The 20,221-nt window shown below is 38.7% G+C and overlaps 1 protein-coding gene across 9 annotated transcripts in view; it reads right to left on the minus strand.

The window, feature by feature from the left end:
- The window catches only part of ATL2 (atlastin GTPase 2), a 68,077-nt gene that overhangs the window by 27,244 nt on the left and 20,612 nt on the right, over positions 1–20,221 (minus strand). For 7 of the 9 annotated variants that reach the window (XM_061432109.1, XM_061432108.1, XM_061432106.1 and 4 more), the window contains exon 2: positions 12,063–12,307. The exons of the other annotated variants lie outside the window; for them this stretch is intronic. In XM_061432109.1, the coding sequence (XP_061288093.1) occupies positions 12,063–12,307 (245 nt within the window). The remainder of the gene's footprint in view (positions 1–12,062; positions 12,308–20,221) is intronic. 9 annotated transcript variants of the gene reach the window in all.

A 20,221-nucleotide genomic window follows, 5' to 3' on the forward strand; every position in this document is an offset into this window, starting at 1 on the left:
TCCAGAAAAACTTGACACTCTTCAATGTGTATGTGCTTAATAAGAAAGCATCAAAATATATGAATTCCAAGGAGAAACAAGAAAATCCGCTATTACACTTGGAGACTTCAACACCCCTCAATCAGTAATTGACGGATCCAGAAGACAAACTATCAGTTCCCTGATAGTACAGTTGGAAAGAATCCCCCTGCAATGCAGCAGACCCTGGTTCAATTCCTGGGTAGGGAAGACCCACTGGAGAAGGAATAGGCTACCCACTCCAGTATTCTTGGGCTTCCTTTGTGGCTCAGCTGATGAAGAATCCACCTGCCATGTGGGAGACCTGGGTTCGATGATTGGATTGGGAAGATCCTCTGGAGAAGGGAAAGGCTACCCACTCCAGTATTCTGGCCTGGAGAATTCCATGGACTATACAGTCCATGGTTGCAAAAAGTCGGGACATGACTGAGCGACTTTCACTTTCAAAGATACAGCTGAACTAAACAGCACCAACATTAAAGCAGATCTAACTGACCTTATAGAATCCTTCATCCAACAACGGAATACACATTCCTCTCAGTCTCATACACAACATTCCCCAATAGAATAGAACCCTGGGCTTTAAAACACACCTTAAAATAAACTTTAAAGAACAGATCATACAAAGCATGTTCTCAGACCACAAATGAATTAAACTAGTGACCAATAAGGTAAACATAGTTGGAAAACCCCAAAACAGTAGAAGTTTACACAACACACTTCTAAATAACACATGGGTCAAAAAAATCCCAACAGAAATTTTTAAGTATTTTGAACTAAATGAAAATGAGAAAAACAACTTATGAAAACATGTGAAATGCAGTGACAGCAATGATTAGCAAAGAATTTATAGAAATGGGTGCACATATTAGGAAAGAGATCTAAAACCAAAACTAGAAGAATAATTTAATCTAAAGAAGCTGAATAAAATTACAGCAGAAACCTTAATAACACTGAACATAAGAAAACAGGATATCAAGGCAACAGGAAAAAAAAAAATCAAACCAAAGCTGGTCCTTTAAAAGATCAATAAAATTGTTTTCAGCGAGAAAAGATAAATTAAAAATATGAGAAATCAGAGGAGTCAAAACTACTAATTTCATGGACTTTAGAAAGATAATAAAAGAATATTAAGAACAATTCTATGCCCACAATTTTGATAACTGACTTGAAGTGGATTGATTATCTGTAAGACATAACCTAGCAAACTCACATGAGAAAAAAATACATCATCTGAATAGGTCTGTATCTACTAATGAAATTTAATCAACAATTAATAACCTTCAAAAAAAGAATGAACTAAGTTCAGACAGTTTCACTGCTAAGTTCTTCCAAACATTTAAGGAAGAAATGATACTAGTTCTCCCTAAACTTTCCCAGGACATAGAAGCAGAGGGAATACTTCCTAATTCCTTCTATGAGGCCAGTGCTATCTTAATATTAAAACCAAATGAAGACATTACAAAAAAGAAAACTAAAGACCAATATATTTCAGGAATATAGATGTAATAATACTCAACAAAATATTAGAAAATTGAATCTAACAATGTATAAAAAGAATTATATACCACAACTAAGTGGACTGTTCTAGGGATGCAAGGCTAACTGAACATTCAAAAAATATGATCCATTTCACTGAAAAAGTGAGAGGATTCCAGAAAAATATCTATTTCTGCTGTACTGACTATGCCAAAGCCTCTGACTGTGTGGATTACAACAAACTGTGGAAAATTCTTAAAGAGATGGGAATACCAGACCACCTGACCTGCCACCTAAGAAATCTGTACGCAGGTCAAGAAGCAACAGTTAGAACTGGACATGGAACAACAGACTGGTTCCAAATTGGGAAAGAATTACATCAAGGTTATATATTGTCACCTTGCTTATTTAACTTATATGCAGAGTACATCATGAGAAATGCTGGACTGGATGAAGCACAAGCTGGAATCAAGACTGCCAGAAGAAATATCAGTAACCTCAGATACGCAGATGACACCATCTTTATGGCAGAAAGCGAAAAAGAACTAAAGAGCCTCTTGATGAAAGTGAAAGAGGAGAGTGAAAAAGTTGGCTTAAAACTCAACATTCAAAAAACTAAGATCATGGCATCTGGTCTCAATCACTTCATGGCAAACAGATGGGGAAACAATGGAAACAGTGACAGACTTTAATTTTGGGGGGCTCCAAAATCACCGCAGATGGTGATTGCAGCCATGAAATTAAAAGACGTTTGCTCCTTGGAAGAAAAGTCATGACCAACCTAGACAACATATTAAAAAGCAGAGTCATTACTTTGACAACAAAGGTCTGTATAGTCAAAGCTATTGTTTTTCCAGTAGTCACGTATGGATGTGAGAGTTGCACTATAAAGAAAGCTGAGTGCCGAAGAATTGATGCTTTTGAACTGTGGTGTTCGAGAAGATTCTTCAGAGTCCCTCGGACTGCAAGGAGATCCAACCAGTCAATCCTAAAGGAAATTAGTCCTGAATATTCATTGGAAGGACTGATGTTGAAGCTGAAGCTCCAATACTTGGGCACCTGATGCAAATAACTAACTCATTTGCAAAGACCCTAATGTTGGGAAGGATTGAAGGCAGGAGAAGGGCCTGACAGAAGATGAGATGGTTAATGACATCACCGACTCAATGGACATGAGTTTGAGTAGGCTCCAGGAGTTGGTAACGGATAGGGAAGCCCTGCGTGCTGCAGTCCATGGGGTCACAAACAGTCAGACACAACTGAGAGACTGAACTGATCAAATCAACAGACTAAAGAAAAACCATATGATCATATGAATAGATGCAGAAAAGGCATCTGACAAAATCCAATGTCCATTCATGATTTTAAAAGCAAACAAAAACTGTCTTAGCACACTAGAAAGAGAGAACTTCCTGAACCTAACAATATCTCCAAAAAAATTCTACAGCTAACATCATACACAGTGGTGAAAACCTAGGTGTTTCTCCCTAAAGGTTAGGAAAGCAATAAGAAGACATGTTCTTATCACCTGTATTGTACTGGAGAGTCTAGCCAGCACAATCAGCCAAGAAAAAGAGATAAGAGGTACTCAGATTGGAAGGGAAAAAGGAAAACTATATTTACAGATGACATGGTCTTATATATATATATATTTCTGCTTTATTGACTATGCCAAAGCCTTTGACTGTGTGGATCACAATAAACTGTGGGAAATTCTGAAAGAGATGGGAATACCAGACCACCTGATCTGCCTCTTGAGAAATTTGTATGCAGGTCAGGAAGCAACAGTTAGAACTGGACATGGAACAGCAGACTGGTTCCAAATAGGAAAAAGAGTTCGTCAAGGTTGTATATTGTCACCCTGTTTATTTAACTTATATGCAGAGTACATCATGAGAAACACTGGACTGGAAGAAACACAAGCTGGAATCAAGATTGCCGGGAGAAATATCAATAACCTCAGATATGCAGATGATACCACCCTTACAGCAGAAAGTGAAGAGGAACTAAAAAGCCTCTTGATGAAAGTGAAAGTGGAGAGTGAAAAAGTTGGCTTAAAGCTCAACATTCAGAAAACAATGATCATGGCATCTGGTCCCATCACTTCATGGGAAATAGATGGGGAAACAGTGGAAACAGTGTCAGACTTTATTTTTCTGGGCTCCAAAGTCACTGCAGATGGTGACTGCAGCCATGAAATTAAAAGATGCTTACTCCTTGGAAGGAAAGTTATGACCAACCTAGAGAGCATATTCAAAAGCAGAGACATTACTTTTCCAACAAAGGTTCGTCTAGTCAAGGCTATGGTTTTTCCTGTGGTCATGTGTGGATGTGAGAGTTGGACTGTGAAGAAGACTGAGCATTGAAGAATTGATGCTTTTGAACTGTGGTGTTGGAGAAGACTCTTGAGAGTCCCCTGGAATGCAAGGAGATCCAACCAGTCCATTCTGAAGGAGATCAGCCCTGGGATTTCTTTGGAAGGAATGATGCTAAAGCTGAAACTCCAGTCCTTTGGCCACCTCATGCGAAGAGCTGACTCATTGGAAAAGACTCTGATGCTGGGAGGAATTGGGGGCAGGAGGAGAAGGGGACGACAGAGGATGAGATGGCTGGATGGCATCACTGACTCGATGGATGTGAGTCTGAGTGAACCCCGGGAGTTGGTGATGGACAGGGAGGCCTGGCGTGCTGCGATTCATGGGGTCGCAAAGAGTCGGACACGACTGAGCGACTGATCTGATCTGATCTGATAGAGAGAAAACATTTAAAAAGTCCACTAAAAAGCTACTGGAATGAATAAATGAGTTAAATAAGATTTCAGGATAAAAGATCAATATAAAAATATCAATTGTATACTTACAACGAACAACCTGAAAATGAAATTAAGAAAACAATTATATTTATATCATCATCAAATCAGGAGTAAATTTAACAAAAGTATAAAAAATACAAACTACAAAACATTCTCCCCCCACAATCTGGATTTATTTATTTAAAGACGACCCACATAAATGGAAAAACATGCCATGTTCAAAGATCAAAGTGCTTAATATTCAGACAACATTACCCAAACTGATCTTTTAGATTCAATACAATCACCAACAGAATCCCAACTAACCTCCCACAGAATCAGGGAGACAGTAAATAAGATTATAGTTCCTTAGGGAGAGAGGCTGGGAGAAGAGGTTATAGGGGATAGGTGGGTTAACAGCTTAAAAGGTACAGGGCTTCATATTTTTCATTCTGAGATGGTAAAAATGTTCTAAAATTTATTGTGATGATGATTATACAACTGTGAATATACTAAAATCATGGGACTGTACACTACAGGTTTCAAGTAGATGAAATTATATACTATGTATGAATCATACCTCAATAAAGCTGTTAAAAGAAAAACAAAGTATCAAATACACTTAGTACATGAACTTAACAAGAGACTCCCAGCCATACAAAACGCACCCTATAACACTACAGAAGCCTAATAGGAAAGAGAATGGTCCACTGGTAGTTCTGTTAAATGTCCATATACTACTGCAACGTGGCATAAATTGTTATTTTAACTTGCTTCTTGACAAAAGGATTACAGTGAACATTCTCTAAAGCATCTATAGAAAATACATCCTATTAACTATAAAAAGAAACGTTGCAAGAAAAAAAAATGTTTTAAGAGAAAAAAGAAATCTTGAACTAGAACTCATGAGTCAAACATCAAAATTGTCCCAGGGGGAATAGGGGAATGAAGCAGGGAGTTATTAATTACTTAAAAATTTCTTTCTCCTCCAAAAAAAGTTAGTATTAAGGAACTTGAATTGTATAAAACTGTTTTAACTCCCCAACTGTTTTAAAGCTGGTGTTTGAGTAATTAGTGCTCATGTATAACAGTATTATTACTTGAGATATTCTTCAAAAAATGACCTCATAAAGTCAATTATTTTAGAGAAAGTAAACTTTCACTTGCAAGAACAAATACTTTGGAGTAGGAAAAGGTCTACTGGAAAAAATAATTAATGCTCTCTCAAGTACAAAACTGAAATAAGTGATAACATAGGTATAATACTTTTGATATCACAAAACAGGCAGTACATACATTTGGGGCTTAAAGCTAGAAAGGTATTTCAAAGGCTACAGATGACACAACATTTTCAGGGAACAAGTACAGAAACGCAACCAAGGCAGGCCCTCCTCAAACACGGCAGTAAGGACTTTGAACAACGCACTGTAGCCTCCTCCACGTCATCTGTTTCTGATTCCTCTGGCTTTGGCAACATTTGGTGAAGCCTTCTAAGTGAAATTACACTAATTTTAAATCTGCATATGAAAGAACAGAAATATATAATTCAGAAATCAAGGGGGGGAAATCTAATATGCTGACAGAAAGAAAGTAGTCAATAGTCCACATAACCTCTATACCCAACTCTTTAGCATATTTTCAGCAGACAAAATTAGACCACCGATTTTCATTTTTCCTTACCAAATCTTAAAACTCTGACCAAGTTCTGCCTGCTTCTTACATAAGCAAAACTAGTAACAATATCAAATTTTCAATTTCACCAGTTTGTTACATAAGTTATATTCAGTGTATCACTTGGAATAGGTGAAATATTCAAAAGCAAATTCAGTTAAAGCAATAATTAAATGAATAAGCTAAACTTCTACATCAAATCTGGCAATTTTATGAGCATATGAACCCGAACAAAGTGATGCCTTAAAATTTTTTAAATGCACATCTATTAGAATGGCTAAATGACAGTATTGTTTTATAAAATGTAAAGGAACTGTAAGTCTTTACACATAGCTGATGGGAGTACAAAATTGGTAAACCCACTATTGAAAAAATTTTGATCCTAACATTCCTACTCCTGGGTATAAACTCAACAGAAATAAGTGCTTACTTCACCAAGACTTTTATAAGAACATTCATCATAGCTTGATCCATAACAAACAAAAATTACAAACAACCCATAAAACCGTTAATTCAAATTCAGATCAGTTCAGTCGCTCAGTCATGTCTGACTCTGTGACCCCATGGACTGCAGCACGCCAGGACTCTCTGTCCATCATCAACTCCCGGAGTTTACCCAAACTCATGTCCATCGACTTGGTGATGCCATCCAACCATTTCAAACTCTGTCATCCCCTTTCCTCCCGCCACAAATCCTTCCCAATATCAGGGTCTTTTCAAATGAGTCAGCTGTTTGCATCAGGTGGCCAAAATATTGGAGCTTCAGCTTCAACATCAGTCCTTCCAATGAACACTCAGGACTGATCTCCTTTAGGATGGACTGGTTGGATCTCCTTACAGTCCAAGGCACTCTCAAGAATCTTCTCCAACACCACAGTTCAAAAGCATCAATTCTTCGGCACTCAGCTTTATAGTCCAACTCTCACATCCATACGTGATTACTGGGAAAACCTTAGCCTTGACTAGACGGACCTTTGTTAGCAAAGTAATGTCTCTGCTTTTTAATATATTGTCTAGATTGGTCATAACTTTCCTTCCAAGGAGTAAGCATCTTTTAACTTCATGGCTGCAGTCACCATCTGCAGTGATTTTGGAGCCCCCCAAAATTAAAGTCTGACACTGTTTCCATTGTTTCCCCATCTATTTGCCATGAAGTGATGGAACCAGATGCCATGATCTTAGTTTTCTGAATGTTGAGTTTCAAGCCAACTTTTTCACTCTCCTCTTTCACTTTCATCAAGAGGCTCTTTAGTTCTTCAATTTCTGCCATGAGAGGTGTCATCTGCATATCTGAGGTTACTGACACTTCTCCCAGTAATCTTGATTCCCAGCTTGTGCTTCATCCATCTCATGGATGGATGAGATGGATGTACAGTACAGCATTTCTCATGATGTACTCTGCATGTAAGTTAAATAAGCAGGGTGACAACATACAGCCTTGACGTACTCCTTTCCTGATTCGGAATCAGTCTGTTGTTTCATATCCAGTTCTAACTCTTGCTTCCTGATCTGCATATAGATTACTCCAGAGGCAGGTCAGGTGGTCTGGTATTCCCACCTCTTTCAGAATTTTCCACAGTTTATTGTGATCCACATAGGCAAAGCCTTTGGCATAGTCAATAAAGCAGAAACAGATGTTTTTCTGGAACTCTCTTGCTTTTTCCAAAATCCAGTGGATGGCAATTTGATCTCTGGTTCCTCTGCCTTTTTTAAAACCAGCTTGAACATCTGGAAGTTCACGGTTCACGTACTGCTGAAGCCTGGCTTGGAGAATTTTGATCATTACTTTACTAGGGTGTGAGATGAGTGCAATTGTGCAGCGGTTTGAGCATTCTTCAGCATTGCCTTTCTTTGGGATTGGAATGAAAACTGACCTTTTCCAGGCCTATGGTATCTTCATCCAATGAAATACTATTCAGCAATTAAAAAAACAATTACTGATACATGCAACAACATGAATCTCTTAGACTTAATATAAAGTGAAAGAAACCAGACATGAGCGCACACTTTATAATTACATTTATATGAAATTCAAAAGTAGACAAAACTGATCGATGGCAATTTAAGTCAGAACAGCAGTGGCTCCTGAGAGCTGGAGATAGTAGTAACTAGGAGAAAGAACAAGAGAGCCTTCTGGAGTGCTGAAAATGCTGTTTTTCTTTATCTGAGAGGCAGTGGTCACAAAAGTATAACTCAATGAAAATTCACTGGCTGTACTAAGGCTTACATACTTTGCTGTATTTTACACCACAAAATAATAATAATAATAAAAGTGACCCTAGGAAGAAACTTATAAAAGCATTATTCTTCCTCTACATACATTTCTTTCTTAGAAAGCACAAGAAACCAAGTTTTTTTTCATAGATTAACATTTCCAAGTCTTAATCTCAGATATTACTAGCCTTAGAGAAAAAAGTGAAACCAAGTTCAACATCCCATATACTGATCCTGATATAGTTGTGCTTTTGGCAAATTATATGTAGCAGCACATATAATCCTTAAAGATAGTTCCTACTCTTGATCTCTGGAAGAAGTTCTGGGAGCAGCTCTTAAAATGGAAAAGAATAAAAACTATAGATAACTCCCCTTAAAGTGCCACTAGCAATTATGATACAAACAGTCAAAACTCATACTTATTAAGCAAAGATACCAGTGGGCAGCAAGAAAAGTTATCAGGTATGTACTCCTGTCAGTCTCTTTCAATTTCTCAAGTAAACAATGAAAAGTAAACACTTACAAAAGAACAATTGAGGATAAGTATATAAATGGACCAAACATCATTTTACATAATAGTTTTTAGAATAAAGGCTTTGGCGTCAAATTGGCTGGCTTGGAATCCCAGCTGTGCCCCTTACTCTGAGTTTCATTCTTCAACTCCAAGCTGAAATACTAATACAACTCCATAGTGTTACTGTGAATACAGCTACTGCTGCTGCTAAGTCGCTTCAGTCGTGTCCGACTCTCTGCGACCCCATAGACAGCAGCCCACCAGGCTCCTCTGGAGAATCCCAGGGACAGAGGAGCCTGGTGGGCTGCCATCTATGGGCTCGCACAGAGTCGGACATGACTGAGCGACTTCACTTTCACTTTTCACTTTCATGCATTGGAGAAGGAAATGGCAACCCACTCCAGTGTTCTTGCCTGGAGAATCCCAGGGACAGAAGAGCCTGGTGGGCTGCCATCTATGGGGTCGCACAGAGTCGGACACGACTGAAGCGACTTAGCAGCAGCAGTAGCAGTATTCACAGTAACGCTATGGAGCTGTATTAGTATTTCAGCTTGGAGTTGAAGAATGAAACTCAGAGTAAGTGGCACAGCTGGGATTTCAAGCCAGGCAATTTGATGCCAAAGCCTTTATTTTAAAAACTATTATGTATAATATCTATTAAATGCTTAGTAATCAGAATACCCAGAAATCAATAAAGATTCAAAAACTGTTACGTGAAAAGATAACATGTGCCTCCTCATAGAAGAAAATATCATCTACGAAATGCTCTTGCCAAAAAGTCAAATCTGAGTCTGATCTAGGTTCAACCAACAATTTACAGGAAATTCATAAAACAAAAGAACAAGAAAACTGCACCAATGGGGTAAAATCAGCAAACCCAGACTGGGAAACTCTGTAAGACCAACAATCACATTTTTCAACAAATAAATTTACCAAGAAAAAGAAATGGAGGAAAATCTTAAAAGAATTAAAACCACTTTTTGCTAAAAATTATTAAGTACATGGGCATTCACTGTCTACTTTCATACATTAAAAATTGTTCACAAAAGTTTTTTAAAAAATAAGGAATGATTAAAAATAAATTAAAAAAATAAGAAACACTTAAAAAGGGAAGCAACTCGATAAAGGATCAAGAATCCTTACCTAGAACAGCTCCCATTACTTAGTGTTCAATATATCCCCAAAATTAAGTTTTACTAATTTAATTCTACTACATTAAGTTTCTACCTTCCTAAACTGATTCTTGAAATTGGAATCACTTTTATATGACCACTTGATCAAGATTTTTCTAGCAATTCCTACTGACTGTTAACAGAGTAACCTACTTTTCTTTGGAAACATGTGATTCAAAAATCAGCTTACTAAAACTTATTAAGATTATCCATTGACAAATGGATAAAAAAAATGTGGTATAATCATATAATGGAATACCAAAGTAACAAAAACAATGGACTATCACAGATGCAAAAACATAGGTAGTTCACAGATATGTTAATGAATAAACCAAACATAAACCCATACGGTATGATTTCATTCATGTGAAGTTCAAAAACAGACAAAATTAGCCTGTGGTGAGAGTTCAGAACAGTGGTTACCTTTGAAGATATTAACTGAGAAGGCTACACTGTCTATTAGTTCAGAAATAACAAATATGACACATGTGTGGGCTGCTACTCCCCCTCTGAACAGCCACTACTAACTGATCAGAGATCAAATAAGAAATTGCACCTAAGGTGAAACTTGCTAGACAAGTGATCTAAGTTTCCTTCCCCTTCTAACGTTCTATCTGTCACCTACGTGGAATCAAACACACTTGCAGTGAACAGCCAGACACAGATAGATACAATATACACAAGCTAACTTAAGAAGTTAGAGCCTCAAAATACAGAAATTCATCATCTTTAAATGTAGTTTTTCTTTCTTTTTTTTTTTTTTTAAGAATAAGTCATTATACATTTCTCTATTTCAGATGTAAAATTCTGGAAAATAATCAAGTGGAAAAACTTTACTGTATCTTTCTCAACTCCCAATTTCTGCAAAATAGTGTTCTTTAACATGAACTATATCCTTGATACTCAGGTGTATTTAAGTATGCCTGAAAAGATTCCTAGAAAAAGAATTCTGAAAAGCTTCCTGGAAAATCAACTAGCAATGTTTGCCTTATTACTTAATCTCAAGGCACATACACAGCCAGTTACAGATTTTACACAGAATTCGTACAGATGAACACCACGACAGATGTTTAGACAATTACATAATTCTAAGTGTTACTTCCAGCACCTTCACGTGGCCTTCTGAACATCTAGCCTCTTCCTATAAAGCCGTTCCCCACTAAGTGTTTCACTCCAAAATTTCAATTCCTCCTTCTTAGTTCCTACCAAACTCTCATTCCCTCAGCCCAACTTTCAACTACTAGAAAAATATTCTGACTCAAGTCGGGGAGAAATTCTTTTTTTTTTTTTTTTTTTTTGCTTTTTTTCCAGGGAAGAAAGTTGAAGTCAGGGAAAGAGAAGGAAATAACAATTGTCTGGAAAATAACAACTGTCAAAAAGTGAAAATAGAAAGGGTGATTCATTAGTCAAAATAGAAAATAAGTGCTTACTATGGGCCAATTACTGTGCCAGGCACGAGAGACATGGTAATCAAGATAAGGCCACTCCTGACAGAGGTTACACTAGCCAGGAAAAATAAGTAACTAAAGTAGTATCAATGCAACACATGACCTGAGCCATAGAGTCATAACATAGTCTTAGAATCATGGAAGGCTTCCAGTGAAAAAATAAGCCAACAATACAGCAACATTTGAGAGAGAATATGGCATAGTCAAGGAACTGCAAAAACTACAGAGGTAAGGAATGAGGCTTAGAGATCATGGAAGGCCATGGAAGTCACTTTAAGGAACTGAATCTTACCTCAAAAAGAAAAATTCTCTAAAGGAGACTTATTTGAGGAGCATAAGTATACCTTTTCAGAAGTCTCTATCAGCCTACTTCACCCATTACTGCAAAGGTGATCAAGAAGGGGAAGGTGTGAGGAAATACAAAATAGGAGAGACTGAACAATACTCAGGAAATTTAAAGTACACTCAGACATTCTGAGTTAGAGTTACAATGCTTGGAACACATTGTACACAGGTGCTCAATCATATGCCTCAATATGTACTACCTGCAAAGAGGAATTATGGAGATGGGAGATGAAGAAGAATCAAGAGCTCAAACAAACTTACATTACTGTCTTAACTGAGAAGTCTTATCAAGAACTGTATTTTTTAAAACTAAAGATACAGTTCTTACTGCTTTTTATCTATTATTTTTAAACAAGACTGGTTGGTAATTTTTGTGTTTAACTTGGTTCAATTTAAAAGACACTATTCACCTTGTTATACATATATCTAAGCATGAAGTCCAGCAGAAATGATTTCCCTTTACGGAAAGCTCCTGCCACAGACACCACTACTATGTTTAGGTCTCGTATGTGTTCCTGTAGTAATATCTGCTCCAAAGCTTCTTCATCAAGCTCAAAGTTATGGTCATCTTCATGTGCAAGGACAATCTGTACTGGACATGGTTTCTTCATAACCTCATCAGAGTTTACTAGGTCATCATCTTCATAATTCTCACCTAGAGTTAAAAAAGAGAGAAACAGGTTACTTTAATTCCTGCATTCTGAACTTTTTCCTAAAGGACCACAACTAAAGCAATATTTCAAATAACTTCTTCCCCATTATAGGTCATTTGGAAATAGTTACAAAAGTGATGCTCAAATACATACTGAACGTCTCACTCCCTCTGTAATATTAGGACCAAGAATACCAGTCACTTTCCTACTACATATACAGATAAGCAGCAATACTAAATATGGCCTCAATTAAGTCTTAACAGCTAAATGTGAGCAGCACTGTTCGTGAACACTGTATTCTGCCATAAACAACTCCTGCTACTGGATGCACACAGAAACTATCAATTTCACCTAATAATTCAGATTCCATTCTTCCCCCCAGACTCACCTGGAAAAATTCCAAGTTACAAAGACTAAAATATATATATTTACTTATGTGTGTGAATATATATAAATATATACATGTGTGTGTATATATATATATAATTGTTAAGATCCTAAAAAGTTTTCCAAAATGGCATATGATAAAGCTAATGGGTCCTAATTTAATAAAAGTTACCTAAAAGAATAGCCTTCCTTATTAAAACAGAGCACATGATTAATGTTTCAGTGGAAGACACAAGAAGGACAATTAGTGAGGGACAGAGTTTCGTTTGCCTCTAGGACCCTTTCTCACCAAACACCATAAATACCCTTTCAAAATTACATAACTCCTAAGAAACAGCTAGCTCAGTTGGTAAAGAATCTGCCTGCAATGCAGGAGACCCCAGTTCAATTCCTGGGTTGGGAAGATCCCCTGGAGAAGGGAAAGGCTACCCACCCCAGTATTCTGGCCTGGAGAATTCCATGTCCTATATAGCCCATGGGGTCGTAAAGAGCAGGACACAACTGAGCGACTTTCACTAAGAAACAGCTACATAAACTCTTTTGTTCACCCAGCACACAACAAGAAGTTAACCTTTGCAGAAGAACTTTACTGAATAGTGGTGGAAAAGTAACAATCCTAAAGTTTAGGTTTCTATTTTGTTCCGTTCTGTTTTTTTAAACCCACCGAATAGCTAGTGGTGGCCCAGTGGTAAAGAACCTGCCTGCCAATGCAGGAGACGCAGGTTAAATCTCTGCACAGGGAAGATCATCTATCTGGTAAAGGAAATGGCAACCCACTCCAGTATTCTTGCCTGGGAAATCCCATGGACCGTGGAGCCTGGCAGGCTACAGTTCATGGGGTCACAAAAGAGTTGGACACAACTTAGCGACTAAACAGCAAATGGCTAGTTTCAGAGGCTATGTACCATAATCCTTTGTCTGCCTTTCTTCCCTATCAACTGCTTGATCCCACTAGTACACTCCTGGGGGATCTTATCCTTTTCCCACATGAGTGTCTTTAAGAGACTCTCCCCCTCGAGCTTGTCTAAGTGCCAGTTTCCAATCTAAGGAAATATATAGAATCTACTACGTTCAACCCAATGACAGCCTCTCCTCTCAGAGGAGGAGACAGCCAGTCCACTGAGGAGTGGCACATTATTAGTGTGCCAATATCAGTCCACAGAGACACTATTCTCAGAGCAAAGATCACACACCCACTTTAATGAATTTTTTGTCTCTTTACAAAAAGAAACATCTAGCTTATGTGATTTCCAAAGATTATTAGAGACTTCAGGCTTCCCAGGTGGCAAAGTGATAAAGAATCCACCTGCCAATGCAGGTTCAATCACTGGGTGGGAAGACCCCCTGGAGGGGGAAATGGCAACCCACTCCAGTATTCTTGCCTGAAATATTCCACGGACAGGACAGCCTGGCGGGCTACAGTCCATGGGGTCACAAGAAGTTGGACACAAGAAGTGGAGCGACTGAGTATGCACACACATTAGAGCCTTTACCTTCACTTTATGAGCCACATTTAATGTACAAAGTAAAATCAACACTATTTCAAAAGGTGCTGCAAACAGTAACAATACAAAGACCAAGCAATTTCAAAGAATTAGGGTGGCACTAGTGGTAAAGAATTTGCCTGCCAATACAGGTGACATAAGAGATGCAGGTTTGATCCCTAGGTCAGGAAGATCCCCTGGAGGAGGGCATGGCAACCCACTCCAGTATTCTTGCCTGGAGAATCACATAGACAGAGGAGCCTGGCGGGCTACAGTCCATAGGGTCGCAAAAAATCAAACATGACTGAAGTGACTTAGCGCACACACACACATACACACATACATAAAGACTAAGCAATTTCAAAGAATTTTAGAAAATAAAAGAAAGCAATATTTAATTAAAGAGGATATTACCACTGCTTGTTCCAATGCTATAAAGATATAGCCAGGTATGCTATCTGAATGCACAAAAAAAGTAAACTTCCCAGGAAAAGTCTAACACAGTTAAGTGCCAATTTAATGTATCATTAGGTGAGTCTAGATAATTACCACACAGTATGCAAACTGTGTGATTAAAACCTTCTAAGCCTAATTAGTAGTTAAGAATGAAGCAGGAAGCAAAACTGTCTAGATACATGTCTTTTAACTTCTCTGTGCCTGTCTTCTCATCTGTAACATGGGGATAGTCACAGCACCGACCCCATTAAGTCATCAGGATTCGAAATATGCTTAATACATAGTAAGCATTATATGTGCTTGTCATAAAGTGACAGTAAATGGCTCAGGGGTAAAGAATCCGCCTGCCAGTGAAGGAGACACAAGAGATGAAAGTTGGATCCTTTAGTCCGGAAGATCCCCTGGAGAAAGGAAATGGCAACTCACTCCAGTATTCTTGCCTGGAAAACTCCCATGGACAGAGGAGCCTGATAGGCTACAGTCCACAGGGACGCAGAGTCAGACGTGACTGAGCACACACTGCACTGTAATTTTAAAATAATCAATCCCATAGGAGAAGCTTTTATTTGCAACCTTAGAATGCTAAATCTCTGCAGTGACCTTTAATTGACCAGTGTCGCTATGTAACATCACCATCTACCCATTTGCAGGTACACACCTGAGGCCTGTCCATGATACATTTCTCCTTTTCCATACCCCTAAATCTAACCAAGGTCCTAAATCTGTCTTCACTCAAAATCTCTACTGATACCATCCGTATTCTCATCACCACCATCTGTCAGGGAAATTAAATAAACAGTCTTGTTTAGGCTTCAGAGACAAAGCAGAGTAGGCCTCTGACCTGGCTTCCAAACTGCCGGGACACTGCTTGGTCTGTGAGTGACCTGGAGTGACTGCCTGCTGTGAGTGCAAGAGTTGCAGACAAAAGGGGGGAAAAATTTTGAGATGGCTGAGCCCCTGAAGTGGGCCTGGCCAACCAAGCCTCAGGCTTAACAACATTCCAAGTTTTACAAGACAAAACAAACAGCATTAACAGGAAACTAGGCTTGCAATTGGAAAAGACTCTGATGCTGGGAGGGATTGAGGGCAGGAGGAAAAGGGAATGACAGAGGATGAGATGGCTGGATGGCATCACCGACTCGATGGACATGAGTTTGAGTGAACTCCGAGAGTTGGTGATGGACAGGGAGGTCTGGCGTGCTGCGATTCATGGGGTTGCAAAGAATCGGACACAACTGAGCGACTGAACTGAGGCTTGCAATTTGGTCACAGATTGATTATGATATCAGTGTGCATCCTGGGATTATAAATGGGAACCCCAAACTGCAATCTTTGACGTCTCACCCACAGAGTGGACCCCTGGGACCTTTTCCCAATTGGGACTCCAGATGTGCTGCGTCACGAGACTTTCTAGCGTTGTTTAAGTTTGGATGTTGGTTAAAACCAATTAGGTAATGTATCTTCTGCTCTATTTCTCTTTTTTTTTAATGTTAGTATATTCTTTTAATGTTAGCAACCTAGATAGCATATTGAAAAGCAGAGACATTACTTTGCCAACAAAGGTCCATCTAGTCAAGGCTATGGTTTTTCCAGTGGTCACATATGGATGTGAGAGTTGGACTGTGAAGAAAGCTGAGTGCCGAAGAATTGATGCTTTTGAACTGTGGTGTTGGAGAAGACTTTTGAGAGTCCCTTGGACTGCAAGGAGATCCAACCAGTCCATCCTAAAGGAGGTCAGTCCTGGGTGTTCATTGGAAGGACTGATGCTGAAGCTGAAACTCCAGTACTTTGGCCACCTCATGCGAAGAGTTGACTCATTGGAAAAGACTCTGATGCTAGGAGGGATTGGGGGCAGGAGGAGAAGGAGATGACAGAGGATGAGATGGCTGGATGGCATCACCGACTCGATGGACGTGAGTTTGAGTGAACTCCGGGTGTTGGTGATGGACAGGGAGGCCTGGAGTGCTGTGATTCATGGGGTTGCAAAGAGTTGGACACGACTGAGCAACTGAACTGAACTGAATGTTAGCTAGATGATTCTCCAATAAATATTTGTATTATTTATTTATATATAATGAGTGGCTTATTTTGTTTAATAAATCCTTTAAACTTGAGACAAAAGTGAAAGCAAAAACACCATCCTAGCTCACTTAAAGTGGAACCAAACTGGTCTCCATTCTCGCCCCCTTCTCCAATCTAATCCTCACAGAGTAGCAACTACTAATAATATTAAATGCACTAGTGATTAAGTTACTCTCATTAAAATCACTGTTACAGAGGATTAACAGCTAAAATCGCACACGTGCTTCATAAAATCCTGTTCAATTCAGTTCAGTCGCTCAGTCATGAACGACTCTTTGCTACCCCAAAGACTGCAGCAGGCCAGGCTTCCCTATCCACCACCAACTCCTGGAGCTTGCTCAAACTCATGTCCAACAAGTCGGTGATGCCATCTAACCATCTCATCCTCTGTCTGCCCCTTCTCCTACCTTCAGTGTTTCCCAGCATCACGATCTTTTCCATTGAGTCAGTTCTTTGCATCAGGTGGCCAAAGTATTGGAGCTTCAGCTTCAGCATCAGTCCTTCCAATGACTATTCAGGACTGATTTCCTTTAGGATGGACTGGTTTGATCTCCTTGCAGTCCAAGGGACTCTAAGTGTTTTTTCCAACACCACAGTTCAAAAGCATCAATTCTTTGGCGCTAAGCTTTCTTTATGGTCCAATTCTCACATCCATACATGATTACTGGAAAAACCATAGCTTTTGACTAGACGGACCTTTGTCATAAAACCCTGTACTCACTGCCAAATCTCTCCTGCCCCATTTGGTGCTATTTCCCCTCCGTAAACTACAAATAGACAAGCTAGCCTTTTTCAGAGCCTTATGCCACTAAGCTCTTTCTAGACTCATATTTCACCATGCTATTCCTCTGTGTGGAATGCTCTTTCCCATGCTGTTCCCCTAATTAATTCCTTACTCCTCAGTTTAAATGTCACTGCCTCATGAATGTCTTCTCCCAAGGTTCCCAGTCCCCCCACAAGCCCCCACATTCTATGCACCCATCATTTGCATATGTATGTCAGTGCTCATTTATTATATGCCCCCTAGATTAGCAACCCTTGCGGAACACCCTCAGCTAGTTTCCCACTGTAACCAGAAAATAGAGGGGAAAAAAATCTAAGTTCCTGATCACAGCCTCCACAGTTCTGGGCAATCCAGCCCTCCTGCTGTTCCTTGAATAGGCCAAACCTGTTCCCTACCTTAAAATCTTTGTCTTGTATTCTTCCCCATCTGGAAAGCTCTGTCCCTGGAAATTCAAGTGGCTTGCTTCTCCATCATTTAGGTGTCACTGCAAATGTTATCTCCTCCATGTGGCTTTCCTTAATCACTCTGTCTAAATTACAGATCCTACCCATCACTTTAACAGAACAGGGTTTTTCTCCCCCAGAGCCTTTTTCAGTATTTAAAAATGACCTTTTTTCATTCATTTACATGTGTACATCATCGCTCCCCTCCTGCATAGAAGGTGCAGGCCACCAAAAGAAGGATCCTAATCACCCTGTTGACTACTCTTGCTCTTAGCATTTAGAAAACCACTTGGCACCTAGCAAGTGTTTAATAAATATTTCTTGAAGGAATGAAATGTACATATTTTACTCAGGAGTTTTACACATGCCCCTTCCCACCCATTTTATAAGGAAATTTAACAATCATATAATTAGTTTGGGGAAATACTTCTAGCAACTCAAGAGTAGTATATTTATCACAAAAATCACAAATAAAAGTACAAAGATCTAACAACACATTTTAATTAAAAAGACCCTGGAGTAAGAAATGGCAACCCACTCCAGTACTCTTGCCTGGAAAATTCCATGGACAGAGGAGCCTGGTGGGCTACATACATACATGGGACCACAAAGAGCCAAACACAACTGACCACGTACTCACGTGCACAATTAAAAGAACTCAAAACCAGTAAGTGCTAAAATATCACAATGACCAAATATGGAGATTGTTGATTTTGTTAAAACCAACAAGTAGTCTTATCTTTAATGTAAAGAAAGTCTTAGTTGGTTTCTTAAAAATAAAAACAAAAAATAACCATCTGGCAGGAAATCTTTGTTATCTTGAAATTTCACCTAAATTAGTTGGCTACAGTAGCCTGTTTTCCTTTAATATCATGGATAAAGATAGATACTACAGATACACAGGCAGCGTATTTGTCACTATTTCTAGTCAACAGATAATAAAAGGAGGTGTCGCCAATGCTGCAAAGATATTCTGGAGCACAGTCCCATGGCTCAGCTAACTTCACTCCCACCATACTTGCTAGACCAAGTCTGGACTACATATAGGCAAAGTATTTCATTCACAAATACTGATTTAGGCCACTGGAAAAAAAATTAAGAATTATATGCAAATTTATTTAGACTACCTGTAAATATGAATAGTGATCACCTACAAGCGGAAGTCTTTTTAAATTTAGCATTACTTAAGATTTTACGTAACATAACGTGTAACATGAAGTCGCTCAGTCGTGTCTGACTCTTTGCGACCCCATGGACTGTAGCCTACCAGGCTCCTCTGTCCATGGGATTTTCCAGGCAATAGTACCGGAGTGGATTGCCATTTCCTTCTCCAAGGGATCTTCCCAACCCAGGGATCGAACCCTGGTCTCCCGCATTGTAGACAGACGCTTTACCATCTGAGCCACCAGGGAAGTTTTTAAACTGAAGTTAAATTCTATGTGGAGAATACTGATTTCAATTTCCACTTTTCAGTACTAAGAGATTGCTGGGAAAGTAGGTTTCAGCCCGCCAATATAGCTTTCCTAATATACTTAACCTATTTGCTACAAATACTTAACCTATTTGCTACAAGGCCTACAAAAAAAAAAAAAAAGACACTACCTTTGTTTAAAAACAAAAGTCAGTATTTACCAAGGGTTGGGGAAAACAGAGATGAGTAGGTGGAGCACAGAGGAATTTTAGGGCTATGAAACTAATGTTACAGATATGTCATTATACATTTGCCAAAACCCACAGAATATACAACTCCCAAAAAAGTTGAAACCTACCGTAAACTCTGGACTTTGGATGATAATAATGTGTCAATGAAAGTTTGCTGACTGTAACAAATATACCACTCTGGTGTGGGATATTGATGGGGCTGCAGGTGTGTGAGGAAGTGGGGGGCCCAGCAGTCTTTGTGCTCTATTTTGCTGTGAACCGTTTTAAACTGCTTTAAAACGTAAAAGTCAATTATTAAAAAAAAAAGACACCTATCATTTTGCTTTTTTTCTTATATTTGCCAAACTCATACATTCAGTACATATTCCAACAGGAAAAGTGACACTTCAGGACTGACCTAAGTACATTTGAAAACTTCAAGCTTAATTAGAAGCTATACAATAAAAGGTGCTGTAAATCTACATTACAATAAAATGCTACTAGCATTAGGTTACATCAACCCAAAACTAAACTTGTAGAAAGAGAACCAAGTAAAAAATATTTCACTTTTCAGAAGCAATGAAAGTATATTTTATTACTCACATTCCAAATAAAAACTTAAAACAAATTTTTGTGGAA

Source organism: Bos javanicus, chromosome 11, assembly GCF_032452875.1.
Source record: "Bos javanicus breed banteng chromosome 11, ARS-OSU_banteng_1.0, whole genome shotgun sequence".
Lineage (NCBI taxonomy): Eukaryota > Metazoa > Chordata > Mammalia > Artiodactyla > Bovidae > Bos > Bos javanicus.